At 41.0% G+C, this 19,233-nt stretch overlaps 1 protein-coding gene across 1 annotated transcript in view; it reads right to left on the reverse strand.

Annotated features, from left to right (window-relative positions):
* The window catches only part of FSIP1 (fibrous sheath interacting protein 1), a 182,971-nt gene that overhangs the window by 126,203 nt on the left and 37,535 nt on the right, over positions 1-19,233 (reverse strand). Inside the window, exons 6-9 of the mRNA XM_040620447.1 lie at positions 15,308-15,406; positions 12,821-12,945; positions 9,278-9,388; positions 1,874-2,032 (exon numbers count right to left, since the gene is read on the reverse strand). Coding sequence (XP_040476381.1) covers positions 1,874-2,032; positions 9,278-9,388; positions 12,821-12,945; positions 15,308-15,406 — 494 coding nt within the window. The remainder of the gene's footprint in view (positions 1-1,873; positions 2,033-9,277; positions 9,389-12,820; positions 12,946-15,307; positions 15,407-19,233) is intronic.

The following is a 19,233-nucleotide window of genomic DNA, read 5'->3' on the forward strand; positions in this document are numbered from 1 at the left end:
AGCAACAGCTTGGAGTCCATTCATCAACTGCACAGATACACAAGGTTTAACCAACATACTTTTCAGTATATTTATCCAAAAAGGGTTCCAATCCAAAAATAATATCTGCAAAATAACTTGCCATGTTAGCATTTCTGGCTTGAAAATTCACTGTGCAGTGCTGGTTTTAGTTAGAAATGAGGAAATGCCAAGAGGAAATTGAACAAAAGCTCAAAAGATATTTTTTTATTTTTGCATGCAAGAACCATCAATTATTTCTTTTCATCAACTATGATGTTACATTTCTATTTCTCTATCCAATGGGAGTCCCAAAATGCAGTTTTCTCTTTTCTCTCTAACCATATGTTGTTTCATATAAAACCATATAATCTCAGTATGTGAAAGCTAAGTGATATACTGGTTTTCTCTTTTAGTATTTTTAAAATATTTTTCTGGACTATAAATGTGAACTCTAAAAATGTGATTTAAATGACGATGACAGAATCTTACTGTAGTCACTTTATTTAAGCCCTAATGGCTAAACAAATCTCTAAATTCTCAGTCTCTCCTCAAAGAATAACGTTTGACCACCATGAAAAAGGTATTTTTTATCTTTAAGATCATTACTCAGCTTTGAGATCTCAACTCCCCTTAAAATCCAAAAACAGTAACGACAACAAAAGAAGCTGTAACGCAAAAAGAACAAAGAGTATCCCTGAACAATTTTACTTCCCCATCTTGGATTCTTGCTTTTGGGAAACGACACCCAGTAACATAAATAAATGAGTGGCGTAACTGGTGTCAAAGTCCTGGGGTACATTTGGGTGGGGCCAGAGCCTCCAATTCTCTGTTTTCCAAGAACTCTTATCCCAATCCAGCAATGAGTGGTTTCCACTACCACCCCGCTTGCTGTGTAAAGGGCTCAGAAGCAGCTGTGCCTGGCCCTTGCGAACATAACCTAAGGAAGCCGACATGGCTCCATAAAGGTTTTTGCCAGTGACCAAACTTTCTTTGGAACATCTTAACCCTCCTCTTTTCCCTTGAAGCAGTTTCAACTGGCCCAAAGCCAGATCCCCCAGTCTTCAATTGATGGCTTAGAGACTCACGATAGAGCAGAATGATTACCTATAGGATAGTTATTTTTAAATCTTTTTTAGGACCAAAAAAAAAAAAATCACATGCATCTAAGATGCACAGAAAATGATCTGGTGAAATGTCTACAGAACTGGTAGAGGCAGAACAACAAAAGATGAGCCGCTTTCTCTCTGGGTGAAAACTGCTATCCGACTCCAAGCTCGATCCCATGAAGCACTAAGGGGTGAACAACAGAATCTCACTCTTACAAAGCTGCTGTTACTCGTCTGTTTTTCTACACAGAAAATTGTAAAAGAATATTTGAGAGAGCTAGCAAGAGAGGAAACACATTCATTTCAAAATCCTCACAGGACAGAAGTCCTAAGTGTTAGGAGCTTTACTGCTTGATGTGAAATTAAAAGAAGAATCTGGCAATGTAAGGGACAAGCAGCTGCCATTGCTGACACCTAGAACCAGAGGAATTAAGAGTTAAAATAACGCGCTTAAAGGACAAATGTGCGCGTTATCAATTTTCTTCCCTAGCCTGTTTCCTGATCATGATCAAGAATTAGCTTAAATCATAAAGACATAATAACATTAAAATAATATTTCCTAAGTGACCCCTCCCAGCAAATTACCAACTGAAAGAAAAACGAAGAAGAAGTGAAGTCACCAAAGAAAAACACACACAATACGCACACTTTACTATTACTATCGCTGCATGTGTCGTCATGGAAGAAACGTGTGGGATTGTCAGACTCTGTGAACCAGCTTTAGCACGCAACCCTGACCAGTCTGTGTGCTCTTAACTTAACTCTACCTGATCACTCCGGGTGTCAAGTCCTGGAGAAAAGCCGGAAGTTGTTGGTGAGGCTGCAGAAAGTTTTTGGAGCTTTGAGTCAATTTCGGCAAGCTGCTGGTGCTGGGTGACTGCAAGGGTATATCCTTCTCCCGGGACCAGCCAGCCAGACTGATCGCCCTAAGAGAAAACAAGGATCACTGGGTCATTCCCATGCTATGTTTTTTCCAAAATATACCTTTCAGATTGTTACATCAATGCCCATCACACACACACACACACACACACACACACACACACACAATACCAAAAAAATCCACAAAATTAACATTGGGATAGTGAAAGAAAAAAATTAAATAGTTTATGGTTTCATTATCTGCCAAATCTGTATAAAGTATATCCTACATTTTGTGGGGGTTTTCCCCTGTGGAATAAATCTCTGGGCCTCACAGTCTGGTTCCTACAACACTCACATTTCTCCACTTTGAAAAAATGGTTTGTGATACATTGAATAGGAAGAAATCATGTTTACCCTATAACGGACATGGTATTTCCAAGATTTGTCCCTGAAAGGTAACAGAGGGCCTATAAATGCAATTGTTTGGGTTTCGTGAGTTTAATTGCTCATCTAACTCCTTATTCAACTAACACTTGTTTCATAATGGGTTAAAACCCATTCATAACATTCATTCAAAAATCCTGTACTGAGCACCCACTGTGCATGGGCATTACACTGGGCACTGATGAGTCAGTGTGAATCTCACAAGCTCTGCCCTCAAAGAGTTCTCAGTCTTTTGGCAGCAAAGATTTTAACAAGGTATGAAGAGTGCTGGGGAGCCCAAGGTGCCATGGAGACCAGGAGGGGTCAACTAACCTTTGTGGACAGGAAGCAGCAGAGAGACAAAGTGGTTGGAGAAGGCTTCCTGAGGAAATCATCAATCTTCGTCACATCTTAATCAAGGAAATATGATTGGCTACACATTTTAAAACCAGAGCTGGTGGGGTACCTGGGTGGCTCAGTTGGTTAATCATTCAACTCTTGATTTCAGCTCAGGTCATGGTCTCAGGGTCATGGGATCAAATCCCATGTTGGGCTCTGTGCTCAGCACAGAGTCGGCTTGTCCCTCTTCCCTCTACTCTTCCCCCTGCACACACTCGTACACTCTCTCTCACTCTCTCTCTCTCACTCTCTATCTCTAAAATAAATAAATAAAATCTATAAAACTGGAGCTAGTGAGGGCAAGACTGGAAGCAGAAAACCCAGTTAAGCAAAAGCCCAGGCACCTGGGCGGCTCAGTCAGTTGGGCAGCCGACTTTTGATTTGGGCTCAGGTCATGGTCTCAGGGTCCTGGGATGGAGCTCCGTGTTGGGGAGTCTGCTTGAAGAGTCTCTCTTTCTTTCCCTCTGCTCCTTCCCCGACTCACATGCATATGCATTCTTTCTCTCTTAAATACATAAATAAATCTTTTTTTTTAAAAAAAAAGCAGCTAAAGCCATAACCTAGAACTAAAGTGATGAGCACCCGAACTAAGCAATATTTCCTGGGAATACAGAACACAGGACAGATTCCAGAGATATTTAGGAAGTAAAATTTATAGAATCCAGAGATAATTTGATGGAAGAATGAAAGGAGGAGTAAGGATGAAAGATAAAAACCAAAATGCGGATTTTGAGAACTAGGGGTAGAGCGGTCATACTGACCAAGGGACGGAATACAGAAGAGAGAATAGGTTCAAGGAGGAAAATGACAAATTCTGTTTGGGACATTTTGATATTCACAGATGTCCCTAGGATGTCCACAGCTTCTGTTAGGTAGTTAAATATATTTGTCTGAAGTTCAAGATAGAGACCTAGATTGGAAATAAGTATTTTGGACTCACCCACATATCTATAGGGCTCAAACCCTTGAACCATGGGAATGGATGAGGTCACCCAGAGAAACATGCAATACAAGGACAGAAGAATCATAAAAATATTAAGAATAAAGGGGCAAATGGAGGGCAGGGAAGTTTAAGAATTTCATACCCTTTGGTTTCATGACTCTAATACCAGGAATCAATCCGTAGGCGGTAAGCAGAAGAGATACTTGCAAAAACTTATGCAGCAAGAATTACATGTCTCCCCCTGACCCCAGCATCCAATCTCCCTTCCTGTTTCAGTGAAACCAAACACTGCATGAGCCTTAGTAGGAGACAGGTTCCCACCAGCCACCCCTTCTGCCCACCCACTGGCAACAAGAAGATAAGCAAACGACCTAGAATTTGCCAGTCCGAAGTCAACACCCTGGACTTTGACTCTTGAGGGAAAGACAGAGGCACAAAGACGCAGGGGAAGTGGGGCAGTAATGAACGGTGACGGCAGTAACCTTGGGGATCCAGTGTTGGCAGCAGTGAGGGTGGCAGCAGTGATCTTCTCGCAGGGGTGTCTGGTGGCAATGATGCAGCCCCTAACCAGCCTGTTCCTAAGGAGTTTCTACAGCCATGTTTCTGGGTTCCTTGGTATCTGCCAAACTTCCCACCAAGTCTGTGGGCTATCCGACTCTCCCAATATATTTATTCTGTTTTTTTCATCGAAGTCTATCTCTGTTTCTTATAACCCAGAACACTAACTCATATGTTTTTGCCATGTCTTTTATAGTAAAGAATAATTGTGAAAAGTCCAAATGTCTAAAAATAGGGAAAAGTGAAAAGGCTGTAGTATATCCATACAAGGAGATGATACAGTAATAAACATTTTAAATACACGTGTGAGTTGGCATATGAAAGTTATTATACCTCATTACAAAAAATAATATTTAATAGTTACAAATAAGAAACTCCAGTTAATTTTTCCTAAATAAAAGGGACATAAATGCTGTATGCTCTAAATGAGAAATAATGAGTCACCAAAAAATGGAATCGATGACTAAATGTTTGTCAATAAATTTTAAATTTTTGTTTGAGTGGAATTCTTCTTAATGACGCTGGAAATAAAAGAGCATGTCAGATTAAATTCAACAGAAATGTAAACGTTTTTCATGCGCTATTCTGTCACAGTGGGAAATTATATGTAGATTGTATGTAGTATGTAGTAGATGGTATCATGTTTTTCCAACTAGTGCACCTTCTAGACACCATTGCTAGGTGTTGAAAATTTCTAGCTTTCAGAAGTCTTGCCTCCCCAAGACAGAATCCAGAAAATCCAGAATCCACCCTACTTTACAGTGAGCGCTCAGGCTGGTAACCAAGGGTCTACAACCAAACCCATGCCTTCAACACTGATTTGGGTATGAGTAATTCGAGATACAATGCAAAACTCATTTTGGCAGTAGAGGCATCTGGCTTTGGGGAGTGCCATCCATTGCAAGTGTAGATTCCCAAAATAGAAAGAAATCCTTTAGGGGCGCCTGGCTAGCTCAGTGGAGGAAGCATGCAACTCTTGATTTCCATATTGTGAGTTTGAGCCCCATGTTGGGTGTAGAGATTACCTTTAAAAAATTAATTAGGGGTGCCTGGGTGGCTCAGTCAGTTAAGTGTCTGTCTTCAGCTCACGTCATGATCCCAGGGTCCTGGGATCAAGCCCTGCATCGGGCTCCCTCCTCAGCACGGAGTCTGCTTGTCCCTCTCCCTCTGCTCCTCCCCCATTTGTGCTCACTTGTTCTCTCTCTCTCTTGCACTCTCTCTCAAGTAAATAAATGAACAAGTAATCTTTTCAAAAATAAATATTTTTTTTTAAAAAGAAGGAAACCTTTTAAAAATTCCAAGTATCCTAGAGAGATTCAAGAGAATATCCCGTCCTCACAATTAAACATGCCACTATGAAGAACCACCCGAGAGCAAGAGTTCTGAGGAATTAAAACGTAATCACCACCCTGGTCACTCTCTTTCAGTTGCATAGGCATTTGTCAGAGATGGGGGGGATGGGTTAGCACTCCACAAAGAAAAAGACATGCAGAAGTGCCACAGACTATAGCAAATTTGAGGAATCTGAAGAAGTTTGGTATGGTTCAAGAATATAGTAGATGGGGTGCTTGGGTGGCTCAGTCAGTTGAGCATCTGCCTTTGGCTCAGGTCGTGGTCCTGGGGTCCTGCCTTGTTAAGACACCAGATTTTAGAGAATAGCTAATTATTGAAGTTGAAAAAATATGCACATTTTTTTGTTTTAAGAAATTGAGGGTTAGCAGCACCAGATCAGTTATGGGATACTGAACTGAATCCTCAAACCATGAGAGGAAAAGGGGGTGAAGTTAAGAAAACAAAATAAATCTAGGGGCGCCTGGGTGGCTCGGTTGGGCATCTGCCTTTGGCTCAGGTCATGATCCCAGGGTTCTGGGACTGAGCCCCACGTCCAACTCTCTGCTCAGGAGGGAGCCTGCTTCTCCCTCTCCCTCTGCCTGCCACTCCACCTGCTTGTGCTCTCTCTCCCCATCAAATAAATAAATAAAATCTTAAAAAAAAGAAAAGGAAGGAAGGAAGGAAGGAAGGAAGGAAGAAAGAAAGAAAGAAAGAAAGAAAGAAAGAAAGAAAGAAAGAAAGAAAACAAAACAAATCTAATCAATGAAATATCAAATAAGATGTCAAAAAAAGGTCCAGGGGCGCCTGGGTAGCGCAGTCGTTAAAGCGTCTGCCTTCGGCTCAGGGCGTGATCCTGGCGATCCGGGATCGAGTCCCACATCAGGCTCTTCCGCTGGGAGCCTGCTTCTTCCTCTCCCACTCCCCCTGCTGTGTTCCCTCTCTCGCTGGCTGTCTCTCTGTCACATAAATAAATAAAATCTTAAAAAAAAAAAAAAAAAAAAAAGGTCCAAACACTGTCAGTGGTCATAATAAATACGAATAAATTAAATATCCTCGTTAAAAGATGAAGAATAAGGAAATGATAACGAAAGATAAAAAAACAAAGACACACAGCAACAACAAAAACCCAGCTATATGGTATTTGTAAATAATCTACTAACAAAAATAATACATAAAAGGCAATATTTAATAACAAAAATTCACTGTTAAATCATTCCTGGGTACATAAGGAAGATCTACCATGCCATAGTTTGGAACCCAGAGAATCAGTGGCTAGCAGCTTGCCTAACTTCATAGTTAATAACAAAACCAGGAATGAGATGCAGTTCCCTTAAGTCTTACTGTTAAAAAAACAAAAACAAAAAGTCTTACTGTTATCTTAGCTTTTGTTAATAAAATAAATTACCACAGATTCTGAAGTTAAATACTTCCAAATTCTGTGGGAGGTTAGCAGTTTGCCTTAGCTACTTGCCAGCCCTGCTTCAGAGAACACACCAGGTGTTCCAAGGCCCGGCTATCAATCCTCTGCCTTGTCAGGGCATCTCCCTGGGCAATCTCACCAGCCCCAGACACACCAACACCTTCCCACATTCTGAGACACAGCCCCCGCTGGGCCTGCAACCTCTCGGGAAAGAATATTTTGAGGTTGTAGACTGTGATGTTCTGTAGACTGGCCTGTGGCTTGGGGTGAGGGTGGGAGGTAGCAAATTTGTTGGCCTACACAGAACTTTTTTTTTTTTTTTAAAGATTTCATTTATTCATTTGACAAAGAGAGAGACAGCCAGCAAGAGAGGGAACACAAGCAGGGGAGTGGGAGAGGAAGAAGCAGGCTCCCAGCAGAGGAGCCCAATGCGGGGCTCGATCCCAGAATGCCAGGATCACGCCCTGAGCTGAAGGCAGACGCTTAATGACTGAGCCACCCAGAACTTTTTAAAATGAAATTAGTTGTCAACATTTAAAAGAGGAATATTTCCCATAAAAATCTGAATGTCTAGCTTCTCTTGACACATTGGAGGATCCAGGCAGCCCTGGGCTGAGATTCGCAGTTGCCAGCTGAGGTGGGCTATGGGCCTCCAGGAACTGGCCCACCCTCCCCCACTGGCAACAGGTACTGTTGCTCATGCACAGCTTGTGTCCCTACAGCGAAACGACCCTCTGCACCTACGCACCTGAGGCAGGTCTAGATGCAGAACCTGAGACAGGGATTCTTGTTCAAGTGACTTTCTGAGGGAGCGCTCTCAGGAGAAGCAGTGTGAGGGAAGCAGGCTAGGACAAGGGAAACACAACCCACAACTGGGCAAGGATGTGGTCTCAGCTGAAGCCCAGATAGGCCCCAGGGAAGCTCTGGAGGACACACTGCATCACAGAGCTAAGCCCGTCTTGAGTTGGGAGGGGGTTGGAGTGGGGAGGGGTGCGATCCTAGGCTGTGCTGCTCCCATTTAGCGCGTGGCCATACTCCAGGGAAGGAGGCAGCTGTGCAGCCTTGGCACAGGGCAGGGGCACGGAGGCCCAGAAGGTACCAGGGAAAAGGGATCGGGGCAGGATGCCAGCAGCCTTGACTCCATCATGCCGCTATTAAACATGGGGAAATAAAACTAGATGACAGGCTTGGGGCTTCAAGGTACACAGGAGAATGCATTTGTAGAAGTAAAGGCTATTGCTGTAAGTTTAGTACGCAAACAAGGGCCAATGCTAAGCCACTGCACGCTCACCTGACCTGCCCGCACACTTGTACCCTGGACTGCGTACTGTTCCCCTCCTTGGACTCTTCCAGGGCCTGGATGCTCAAGGGCAGGAGCAGGATGGGGTTCTTTAGGGCTACTGAAGACTACACCAAAATATCCTGGAGCCAGCTGAGGGATAATAAGAAATGTCCAAAATAAAAGGACGCAGAGAAACTCATTTCTGTGTCATCAGTGACTAAGCCCTATTACATCTCAAGCAGGGGTTATTATTGTGATAGTTAACGTGTAGTCACTCTTATAGTGACATCAGATAATCCTCTGACAGTCAATAACAAATTGACCAAGAAAAAATCTGAAAAATTCAAGAAACATGATTTGTAAATCAGGATTTTTTAAAGTCAGAGAATATTGTCCCATAATTTAAAAATTTACTGCAAATTGGGCAAATGGGCCAATAACAGGATAAAAAATAAAAATTAAGAACCATAGAGGTCTCCCATCCAAGTGCTAACCTGACCCAACCCTGCTTAGCTTCCAAGATCAGACAAGATTAGGCATGTTTGCAGCGGTTGAAGCTAGAGAGTGTTATGCTGAGTGAAATAAATCAGCGAGAAAAAGACAAATACCATATGATCTCACTCATATGTGGAATTTAAGAAACAAAACAAATGAACACGGGGGAAAAAAAGAGAGAGGCAAACCCTACAACAGACTCTTAACAATAGAGAACACACTGAGGGTTGATGGAGGGAGGTGGCGGATGGTTTAAATAGGTGATGGGGATTAAGGAGGGCACCGGGTGTTGGGTGTGGTACGTAAGTAATGAATCACTAAGTCCTACACCTGAAACTAATATGACATTCTGTGTTATCTGGAATTTAAATAAAAAATTGAGACTACAAAAAAAGATAAATAAATAAAAGAAGAAGAAGAAGTGTAGAGGTCATTGAATATCGGAGCTTACATACCTCAGGACAGGACAGCCCCGAATCTCTGTCATCTAGGTCCTTCAAAAGTTCAGTCAGCCTTTTCTTCTCTCTATCAATCATAACCACTGGCTTTCCTGAACTCTTGGCCAACTACGGAACGGATTAATAAAAAATAGTAAATACGCAAGACAATTCATAGTTCAGAAAAATAAAAATGGGAACTGAGGCTTCTAGAGCAGAGATACACTAAGGTAAAATCTGTGAGATTAGGCATTTTTCATTTGCGAGGTAGTTTTCTTTTACGGCTAATTTTTGCAGTAGGTCCGTTCTCGAAGCAAAGATACTCCTGCTATAAGCAGGCCCTCACGTTAGCCATTTCAACAAACATTTTTTTTTAAAGATTTTATTTATTCATTCAACAGAGATAGAGACAGCCAGCGAGAGAGGGAACACAAGCAGGGGGTGTGGGAGAGGAAGAAGCAGGCTCCCAGCGGAAGAGCCTGATGTGGGGCTCGGTCCCATAACTCCGGGATCACGCCCTGAGCCGAAGGCAGACGCTCAACCGCTGTGCCACCCAGGCGCCCCTCAACAAACATTTTATTTAAAATATAAAGTAAAACAAACATGGGCAGTTTGCAAACCTCTCTTGATATAATATTTATCAATGTAACAACAATTTGCTGAGGTATTTGGAAAGAATCTTCTTGCTTCTTACGTGACATGGATCTGCTGAATGACAGTGCTTTTTTTTTTGATCTGTGATTTTGTTTTTAATTATTTGAAGCCTTATCACATAATTTGCAAGTTTGTGCTGATGGTATATCTCCTCAGCTTTGATCCTTCTAATGAGTTGGTAGAAGCACCATTACCAATCATGCATATTTGGTAATTCTACAGTTATGTTTTCACAAAGCTGTTTAAAAGACAATCTTGAATTATAACTTCAGCTGACTTAGTGAAGAATTCACAAGCCAAGTTTGCTACTGTATCCTGTCACATTGAATTCTGAAAGTATCTGACCTTACAGGTCATCTATAAAATGTGGGAAGTGTTAAATATTCTTGGTTTAATATTATACATAAACCACACGAAAATGCCTTTCATTAAGCCAAAGGCAACAGTTTAGATGCAGGGAATTTTAATTAAATTGGCAGGGTTAAGACCAAAAAGAGAAAGTGGACATTTCCAGTTTATCTTCAGCCCTTGCCTTTAACAGGCTAATGAACACGACGTGAAACACAGCTGAGGCTTGCTGTTCTGTGAGGTAGTGAAGGGATTTCCTCAGTATTTAAATAAATGTAACAGTTATATAAATCTAAATAGAAAACCCATCTCCTATAGGTTTAGAGATGGCAATTACCATCACATTTATCTCTGTGAAAAGTAGAACTTCACCAATCGATTCCAATCATCTCTCCAGAAGGGGAAAACAGTGACAGCACTTGCAGAAGCAGAATCACTATCAAAGTTCAAAAAGCTGTTCGTACGCATTTAACCATAAGTCAATCTTATTTCAGTCAGGACTCTCCAAAATAAATCTTCCATCAGCCATTCATGATCTGAGTTCTGGTGTATGGGATCCATTTAAATACGGTACACACAGGAGAAGTCGTGAGACATTCTTGTTTCGTAATAAACAAGGCAGTGGCCAATTACTGTGCCTTAAAAACTATCCAGTCTGCTCTTTTTTCCCCGTCTTCCTAATGCCAGCCAAGGTCGTTTTTGTTTCAAGGATGTGTTTCTTGGGATTCTCCAAATACTCCATCGGTGTCTCCTCTCCCCAGGTGATGCCTTTGCTCTTGTTGGCATCTAGGTGAGAAAACCCAGGGGCCTGCCCTGTGTTTCACCCAAACATACCATGGCAATGCGGCCCAGTCTTGTGCTTCCCTCCCTTTCCCACCGTATGGCACTGGGCACACTTCTACACGAAACTCTTCTTGTCTTTCTCAACATCACCCATTTCAAAATTGTTCTTTCATCGGACCCAAAACGAACGTGCCCGCTTGCAGGCTGGACATCCCACTGTCTCCTAAATGAACTTGCTTTTAAATTTCAAGACTGTCGGGGCACCTGGGCAGCTCAGTCAGTTAAGCATCTGCCTTTGGCTCAGGTTGTGATCCTGGGGATCCTGGGATCAAGCCCCGAGTCAGGCTCTCTGCTCAGCTGGGAGTCTGCTTCTCCCTCAGTCCTTCACCCTGCTTGTGCTCTCTCTCTCTCTTGCTCTCTCTTTCAAATAAATAAATAAAATCTTTAAAAATAAATAAATAAATAATAAAAATAATAAATCTCAAGCTGTCATATCAGGACTTTGCATAAAGAGTCAGCAATTATTGTTAAAAGGGGAAAAGGGAAATCCATGGTGGAGCTCCTCTCGTGTCAGCAAGAACTTGGATATGAGAAAAATGTTACCGCTCTTGGAAAATTAAATAAATCAACATGGGCCTGTGCAAAAGATCGATCAAGCTGGAGAAGGTTTCCTTCAGATCAGAGGACCGTGAAGAGAAAAGGCAGGAGTCCCAGAGGCCCGTCCTGGCAGTGGTAGGTTGACCCATGAATCCAATCTGCCTGGAAATGATGTGCGAACCGTGGAAGAAGCATCCGGCTTGAACTGTGAGGAATGATTTAACTCTCTCCTCTTGTGAATAACTTCACGCTCACCTAGTGACTCATCTGTTAACTGCCTGGGTGTTTTGTCACAAGCCTCTGTGCACTGCTCCTACACTTCACGCTATAAAGTAATTAATCAGCATTCTGGTCTAATAGAGGAGCCCCTTTGCCCTTGGTTAGTTTGCCTTAAGGACATACCAAGTCAGGCTGTAGGGTCGGTAAGACCAAGGTTGAATCCCCGAAGCACGGAGCTAATCAAGGCAAGGGACAAGTGACGGGCTTCCTGGAGGCTCAGCCGGAGTGGGCAAGGGGCAGACAGCCCATTGGCCTTTCCAGTTCTGCCAGGAAGCATTTTCCATGCAAATTTCTAAATGCACCAGCTATAAACTCAGTCTCATTAGTTTAAAAAGCCAACTTTACTAATATGCAATTTAAAATCTAGGAGGGGCGCCTGGGTGGCACAGTGGTTAAGCGTCTGCCTTCGGCTCAGGGCGTGATCCCGGAGTTCTGGGATCGAGCCCCACGTCAGGCTCCTCTGCTGGGAGCCTGCTTCTTCCTCTCCGACTCCCCCTGCTTGTGTTCCCTCTCTCACTGGCTGTCTCTCTCTCTGTCGAATAAATAAATAAAATCTTTAAAAAAAAAAAAAAAAATCTAGGAAACATTGTCTGAAGCTATTATCTAAATAAATGTGTTTCAAACTGCAGGAACCAGATTCATTTCTAGGTAGTGAAATAAACATACTGAATTGCAGCCAGCATTTTTAAAAGGGGTAGAATAAGATAGGATGGAATAAAAAATAAGAAGGTTAAGTACTGGTCCATTAAAGCTTTTCTTTCAGTGTTATATGCTGTTTCAATTACATATACATGTATCATGATCAAAAAAAAAAAAAAATTAAAGACCGTGAACACAACTATTTTCATTTTCATAACTCATCTAATCCCCCATTCTGATTTCTAAATTCTAAATACATACCTCAATGTTTCGCTTAATGAAATCCTGGCTGTGTTTACCCTGGAGCTCAATCTTTTCTGTATCTGAGAAAGGTTTCTTTTCCGCTTCAATCAATGACTCATTTCCTCCCACATCATAGGTAAAATCTAATATTAAAAAAGTTCAAAATTTTTCGTAATTATAATTGTCCATTATGCTAAAATTTTAAATTAAAATTACATTAAGCATACATTAAATATACATACATTAAATATATAAGAAATAAAGCAAGCATTAAAATATATAAGCATCATTAAAATACATAAGAAATAAAACATATACAGAATAACTTCTAAATTCCAAATCCAGAAACCTACTATGCATGGAGATTTATTCTTACAGAAAAAGAAGATGTGATACACACACAGACAGTAGAATATTACTCAGCCATAAAAAAGAGAAAGAGCTTGCCATCTGCAACAACATGGATAAACCTAGAGGGTATTAAGCTCAGTGAAATGAGTCAGACTGAGAAGGACAATTACCATGTGATTTCACTCATAGGTGGAATCCAAAAAGCAAAACAAATGGATAAATAAAGAAACAAAAGGTAGAATCATACCTATAAATACAGAGAGCAAAGTGATGGTTGCCAGAGGGCAGGAGGGTGACGAGATGGGCAGGATGGGTGAAGGCCAGTGGCAGATGCAGGTTTTCAGTTAGGGAATGAAAAAATCACGGGGATGAAAGGCACAGCGTAAGGAATATAGTCAATGGTATCGTAATAGTGTCGCATGGTGACAGAGGGGAGCACACTTGTGGTGAGCACAGATGAATGTGTGAACTTGTTGAGTCACTATGTTGTACACCTGAAATTAGTGTAACATGTGTATCAACTAAACTCAAATGAAACTAATTATTTTATCTCAGTCTTTATATGAAACAAAACTTCCCCTAAAGACTAGAGTCATTCCCTGCTGTCCTATTAATATGCCATCACCCTCTCTGAACAGTAACTTTTTGTTCAAACCTGTCTTCTAAGCAAAGTCTGGGCATTAGGGTCCTGGAAGTTCGACATCCCATCTGTGCAAACCCTTAGAGCTCATCTCAGTTTGTCATTTTTTCTCAACCTTTGAAAAGAGGCCTGAGTCAACTTCTGAGTTGTTCAGAACCTGGGTGCTCAAAATAAGGGTAAGAAAAATACCTATGGACTCTTATTCCCTTTATTAAATATCTCATTTTCACTGTAGTCACGTTTAAAGCATTTAAAACAAGATCATGTGTATGCTTCTTCAAAACTCTAAAAACAAGCATAAAGAAGAACCTTCTTAAATGACAAATGGAGTCCACCCTACAAAAGAGGATCAATTGCCACATTAAAGTCCAACAGAGAAAAAAACCAGCCAGTAGCTCAAGCCAGACAAGGTTTACTGAAAAGTTATCTTTGTTTTATAAGAGAGGGTATGTCAATAAGAAGGATTAAGGGAGCTAGTCAGTTGGTATATTTATAGGTAAATATCAAAGATTCAACAGGAATTTAATAATTAAAGAATATATTTTTATAACAACAGCTGGAAAGAAGCAGGAAGAGGGTAAGGTCTATGGATGTAAATTCTTTTCAAACAAAAAGTGAGTAAGAAATAAGTTTCGCTCAAATTTAAGTTACAAGTTTCTAGGCAAAACAATCTGTATTTTATCATTGGGATTTTATTTCTTTAATCAATAACATTTTTTAATCAACTACCAATAGTTAAAGTGTGAGTTACTTTTTCGGTGAGTGGCCTCCTTAGATATAAAATATGCAACTTCTTCTATAACCAAGTTGTGTATAGTCTTTGAAGTTGAAATATGAGGTTTATTCACTCACTTCAAGTTTCATATACTCTTAAACAATACAACATTAAAATAACTCAAATTAAATGCATTCATATTGACATTTATAATAGTTTTTAAAATTGTAGTAACAAAACATTGGGTTGTCTGGTCAGTACTGTCTCACTAGAAATGTCCTCTCCTCTCCACCCTGGAGGTGACTGGCAGTAGGAGCTGTCACGTTCCTTCATCAACCGCGACCCTCTCTGGGTTGGAAGAGTTGGTTGGCCCAGGGGTAGGCGCCTAACCCAAGCTGGATCAGTTGTTGTCTTCTCTGAAATTTTGAAATTGAGTCCCCTCTCAATGATTAACCATAGAATATGTTCTCGGGAATCAAAAAAGCTGTCTACCTCCAGGATTATTTCCAAAAATTTTCTTTTTTGCTTAAGCTAGTTTTCTATTACTTGAAACCAGCTTTGCTTTAACTCTTTATTATATAAAATTTAAATATCCAAAAGCAGAAAGAATGGTATCACAAACCCTCAACAACTAACTTAACAATGATTAACTTGTGACCAACCTTGTTTTCATCTAGAACCTTCACCTGCTTTCACCTGCCTCTGGATTAAGTTACATCAAAAGATTTCATCTGTGAATATTTTTGTATATAGCTAGTATTTTGTGACGATATGCAAAATCACACGAATTAAAACATACCTTGATTGGCATTCTGTATACGGTTTTCATATTCTTCTGGAGGGACTTGAGTGTGAAACACTGGGAAAAATGTGTCTTCATGCTCATAGCGAGAGGGATCTGCTGATTTAAAAAAATCCCTTGTTCAATACGCAACATAAGTAAAAAGTTGCCTACGTGAACAGTTGTTTAAAAGGAAGATCTAACATTCTCTACAATATTCCTCAATCCCCTCCACCATACACATTTGTTAAGACGTCACTTCCGGGTTATAATGATAATCATCTTTATGCACATTAGCCACTGAAACAAACAGCAGAAAAATCAAGACTGCCGAAAAGCATTTCCCTAGGACTGCTATGCAAAGAGGATGTACAAGTATGTGCTAAAAAACCACACTAACTCCCTGGAGTTAATGTATCCAAATTCCAACATTCATAATATAGAGAACACGCACACTGACTAACTTTGTATTTTTTTTCCTTTTACATCCCCAAATAAAGATTTCAGATATATGGTCAATAAGATAAAAACATGTGTTTGAAAGAGAAAACCAGGAGACTCTTAGCAGTTAGCTTTCTTGCTTTGGGATAGCTTTGGGATTTACGCTCTTGGGCCAATACCCATAAAGAAATTAGGAAATTGTGTTTTTTTCAACTCTTCTTGTTTCAGTGTAATTTATTTTATTTTCTCCTGTGAGCTAAGGTAGCCACCGTATATCTGCAAGAAACTGCTAACGTAAACCAGTATCCTTTTCTTTTAAGTCTCTATGTCTTAACATGAGAGACTCTGCCAGGTTGTGGCACAGAAATGTTTTTGCTTCAAAAACATGACAAGGCGTGAGCATGGTATAGTATCCACCACCCATCTCTGAAACACACCTGGTTCACGCACCCTCTTGGACGTGATATGGGCAAAGGAAGTTGGCAGAAGATACATTCACCCCAACACACAAATATCACCCAATTCAAAACACGCAACGTCTGAGGGTAAAAGGAAATGTTTCGATTCCAATTCCCTAATTTGGAATTCAAAACAAGGGAGCATCATTGGGATTGACATTATAACGTTAATCCTGCATAATCTTTGATGAGTTAATCTAGCAAATCAGTGGGGTAAGCCTTGGGTGGCAGAGGGCTAAGCTACTTTTGTGTATGGGGCGCCTGGGTGGCACAGCGGTTAAGCGTCTGCCTTCGGCTCAGGGCGTGATCCCGGCGTTCTGGGATCGAGCCCCACATCAGGCTCCTCCGCTAGGAGCCTGCTTCTTCCTCTCCCACTCCCCCTGCTTGTGTTCCCTCTCTCGCTGGCTGTCTCTATCTCTGTCAAATAAAGAAATAAAATCTTTAAAAAAAAAAAAAAAGCTACTTTTGTGTAAAAGACAGAAAGGTTTAAGTTCTTTTCGAGTGGTAATATATTTATTTTTGATCCCATAATTCCTTTTTAATAGTTTCACTCACTTTTACACCGAAGCACCTAGAAAGACACAATATGAAACCCTGCAATACTAAAAACTGTTACAGCAAGGTGATATTTGGAGATAATTTTAACCTAAGGGCTTTTCCTAGGCTAAAATTATTCTTGTGATCCTGCGGCTCTTCACAGTCTCAGTGGTGTTCTGTACACTCAGTAGCTCGGACAGAAGGCGGGCCCGGCCTAGAGCAAAGGCCTCATAGCTCAGCTTTGAGCTTAAAAGACAACAGCTTTGAAAGTTGGTTATTCAACTGCAGGAGCTTAACTCCTCAAAGGAAAAAAAAAAAAAAGCATTTTCTGAATTTCCAAAGTTCTCCTTTAGAAAACTCTTCCTTACAGTAAAAAAACAAAAACAAAACAGAGCAAAAAAACGTATTACTATAGAAGAACTAATGGAATTAGAAAATAGTCGTTGGGTACCATCATAATAATAACTGGTTCAGGTAAGAATCACCAATGGCTGGAAAAGTAGTAGATGAAAGTTGGAAGAATGACACAATAGCTTCGGAGTACCTCCCTGCAAGATGACTCACTCAGTACAAAAGGAACACTGGCAACTTTACAGTGGAGAAACCTGGCAGACACCACCCTAACCAAGTGATCAAGGTTCACCTCACCAGTTATGGCACAATCAACATCGTGTACTTTCTGATAGGATCCATGAAGACACATTGGGATTCCCGCCAAAAATGTATAACCTGAACCAAATCTCATGGAACTAGAAACAAACCTGGACCGGGGAACAGTCTACAAAATATCAAGCCTATAGTCTTCAAAAATGCCAGTGTCGTAGAACACTAAGAATGCCCTAAAGAGACATGACAACTAAGCACAATACATGATCGGGGATTTTCTGTTGGTAGAAAGGATTTTAGTGGGACAATTAGCAAAAGAAGAAAGCCTGTAGACTGGACAATAGTATTGGATCGGCGCTAATTTCCTCACTCGTGCATGTGTGTGTGCAAGAGCCCTTGTGTGAAGAGGGAGACAGAGGGGACAAACATCTCTACAGAGACAGACACAGAGACGGAGGATGTGGCAACATGTTAACACCTGGAGAATCTGGATAAAGGGTTTTTGAAAACTCTTTGTGCTTTTCTTGAGACTTTAAGTCCGAAATTATACCAAAATTAAATTTAATAGGAAATTTTAAAAGATTCCTCTCCTCGCTACAAATATTTATGGGGGGGGGTGCAAAAACAATCTCCCTTAGGAGGTCAAGAGCCAGACTTTGAAGGACTGAGCACATTTTAAATAAGAGTCTTAAAAGAGAAAGATTTCAGGATGGGATATAGTTGTTTCATGCCTAAGGAAGACATTGAAGTCCACCCCAGACAGTGGAGAAGGATCTGAAACAGCATCAGAGGAAACGAATTTAGAGTAGACGCAAGTGACACAGGCGTGAGGCTGCTCCCTGATACGGGTTCCCTTAGAGGGAAGTTGAAATCCCGAAACTGGATTGAAACCCCCAAAGAAAACGAGGAAACCCAGAGCAGAGTGGGCTCTTCCTCACTGCAAGGCTCTGAAAGAAGACTCCACGCACAGTGCTCCACCCTTACACGTGATAGCTGCAAAGCAGCAATGGCAGTGTGCCATGTTTAGAGGGACAGAGGCTCTGAAATTCATCCTCTGCTTGCTCTCTCACTCACTTTCTCTCTCTCACACACACACACACATACACACACACCACAATTCCTCAGGGCTGGCCTATGGCATGAACATCTAGAAGTTCTCGCCCCTGCGAACTACACGAACCCTCCCCCACTGCACATCATTATGCCAACCAAAGATGCACATATCCAAATGTCCCCTAGAATTGACAACCATTCTATTAGACTATAATGTCAATAAATTCAAAATAGCAAAGCAATATTATAAATTTCTATATTAACTTTTAAAATACAGGGCTTATTAAAAATATTCTGGAGAACAAGGGAAAGGCACCACCATTTTCCAATTAACTACTACATCAGTAAGGAAATAAGTACACAATAACAACTTGTAGAGAAGAGTGATAACACCATGTACTAAAGAATGCACTTCAGAGATAAAGCTATATTTAGAAATAAGTGCATAGCAATGATGCTTTTATCATATGGTTACAGACCAAACTGTATCCCTCCAAAATGTGCATATGGAAGCCCTAACCTCCTGTGTGCCTGTGTTTGAAGACAGGGCCTTTAAGGAGGTAATTAAAACTAAATAATATCACTGTGTGGGGCCCTAATCTAACAGAACTTGTGGCCTTATAAGAACAGGAAGAGATGCCAGAGATCTCTTTATCCCATTCCCCGCTTCCCTTGGCACAGAGAAAAGGTCACGAGGACACAGTGAGAAGGTGGACATCTGCAAGCTGGGAAGACAGACCTCACCAAAAAATGAATTTTCCAGCACCTTGATCTTGGGCTTCGAACCTCCAGAGCTGTGAGAAAATAAATTTCTGCTGTTAAGCCACCCGACCTGTGATATCTTTTTAT

Source organism: Ursus maritimus, unplaced genomic scaffold (assembly GCF_017311325.1).
Source record: "Ursus maritimus isolate PB19 unplaced genomic scaffold, ASM1731132v1 scaffold_35, whole genome shotgun sequence".
NCBI classification, from domain to species: Eukaryota; Metazoa; Chordata; class Mammalia; order Carnivora; family Ursidae; genus Ursus; species Ursus maritimus.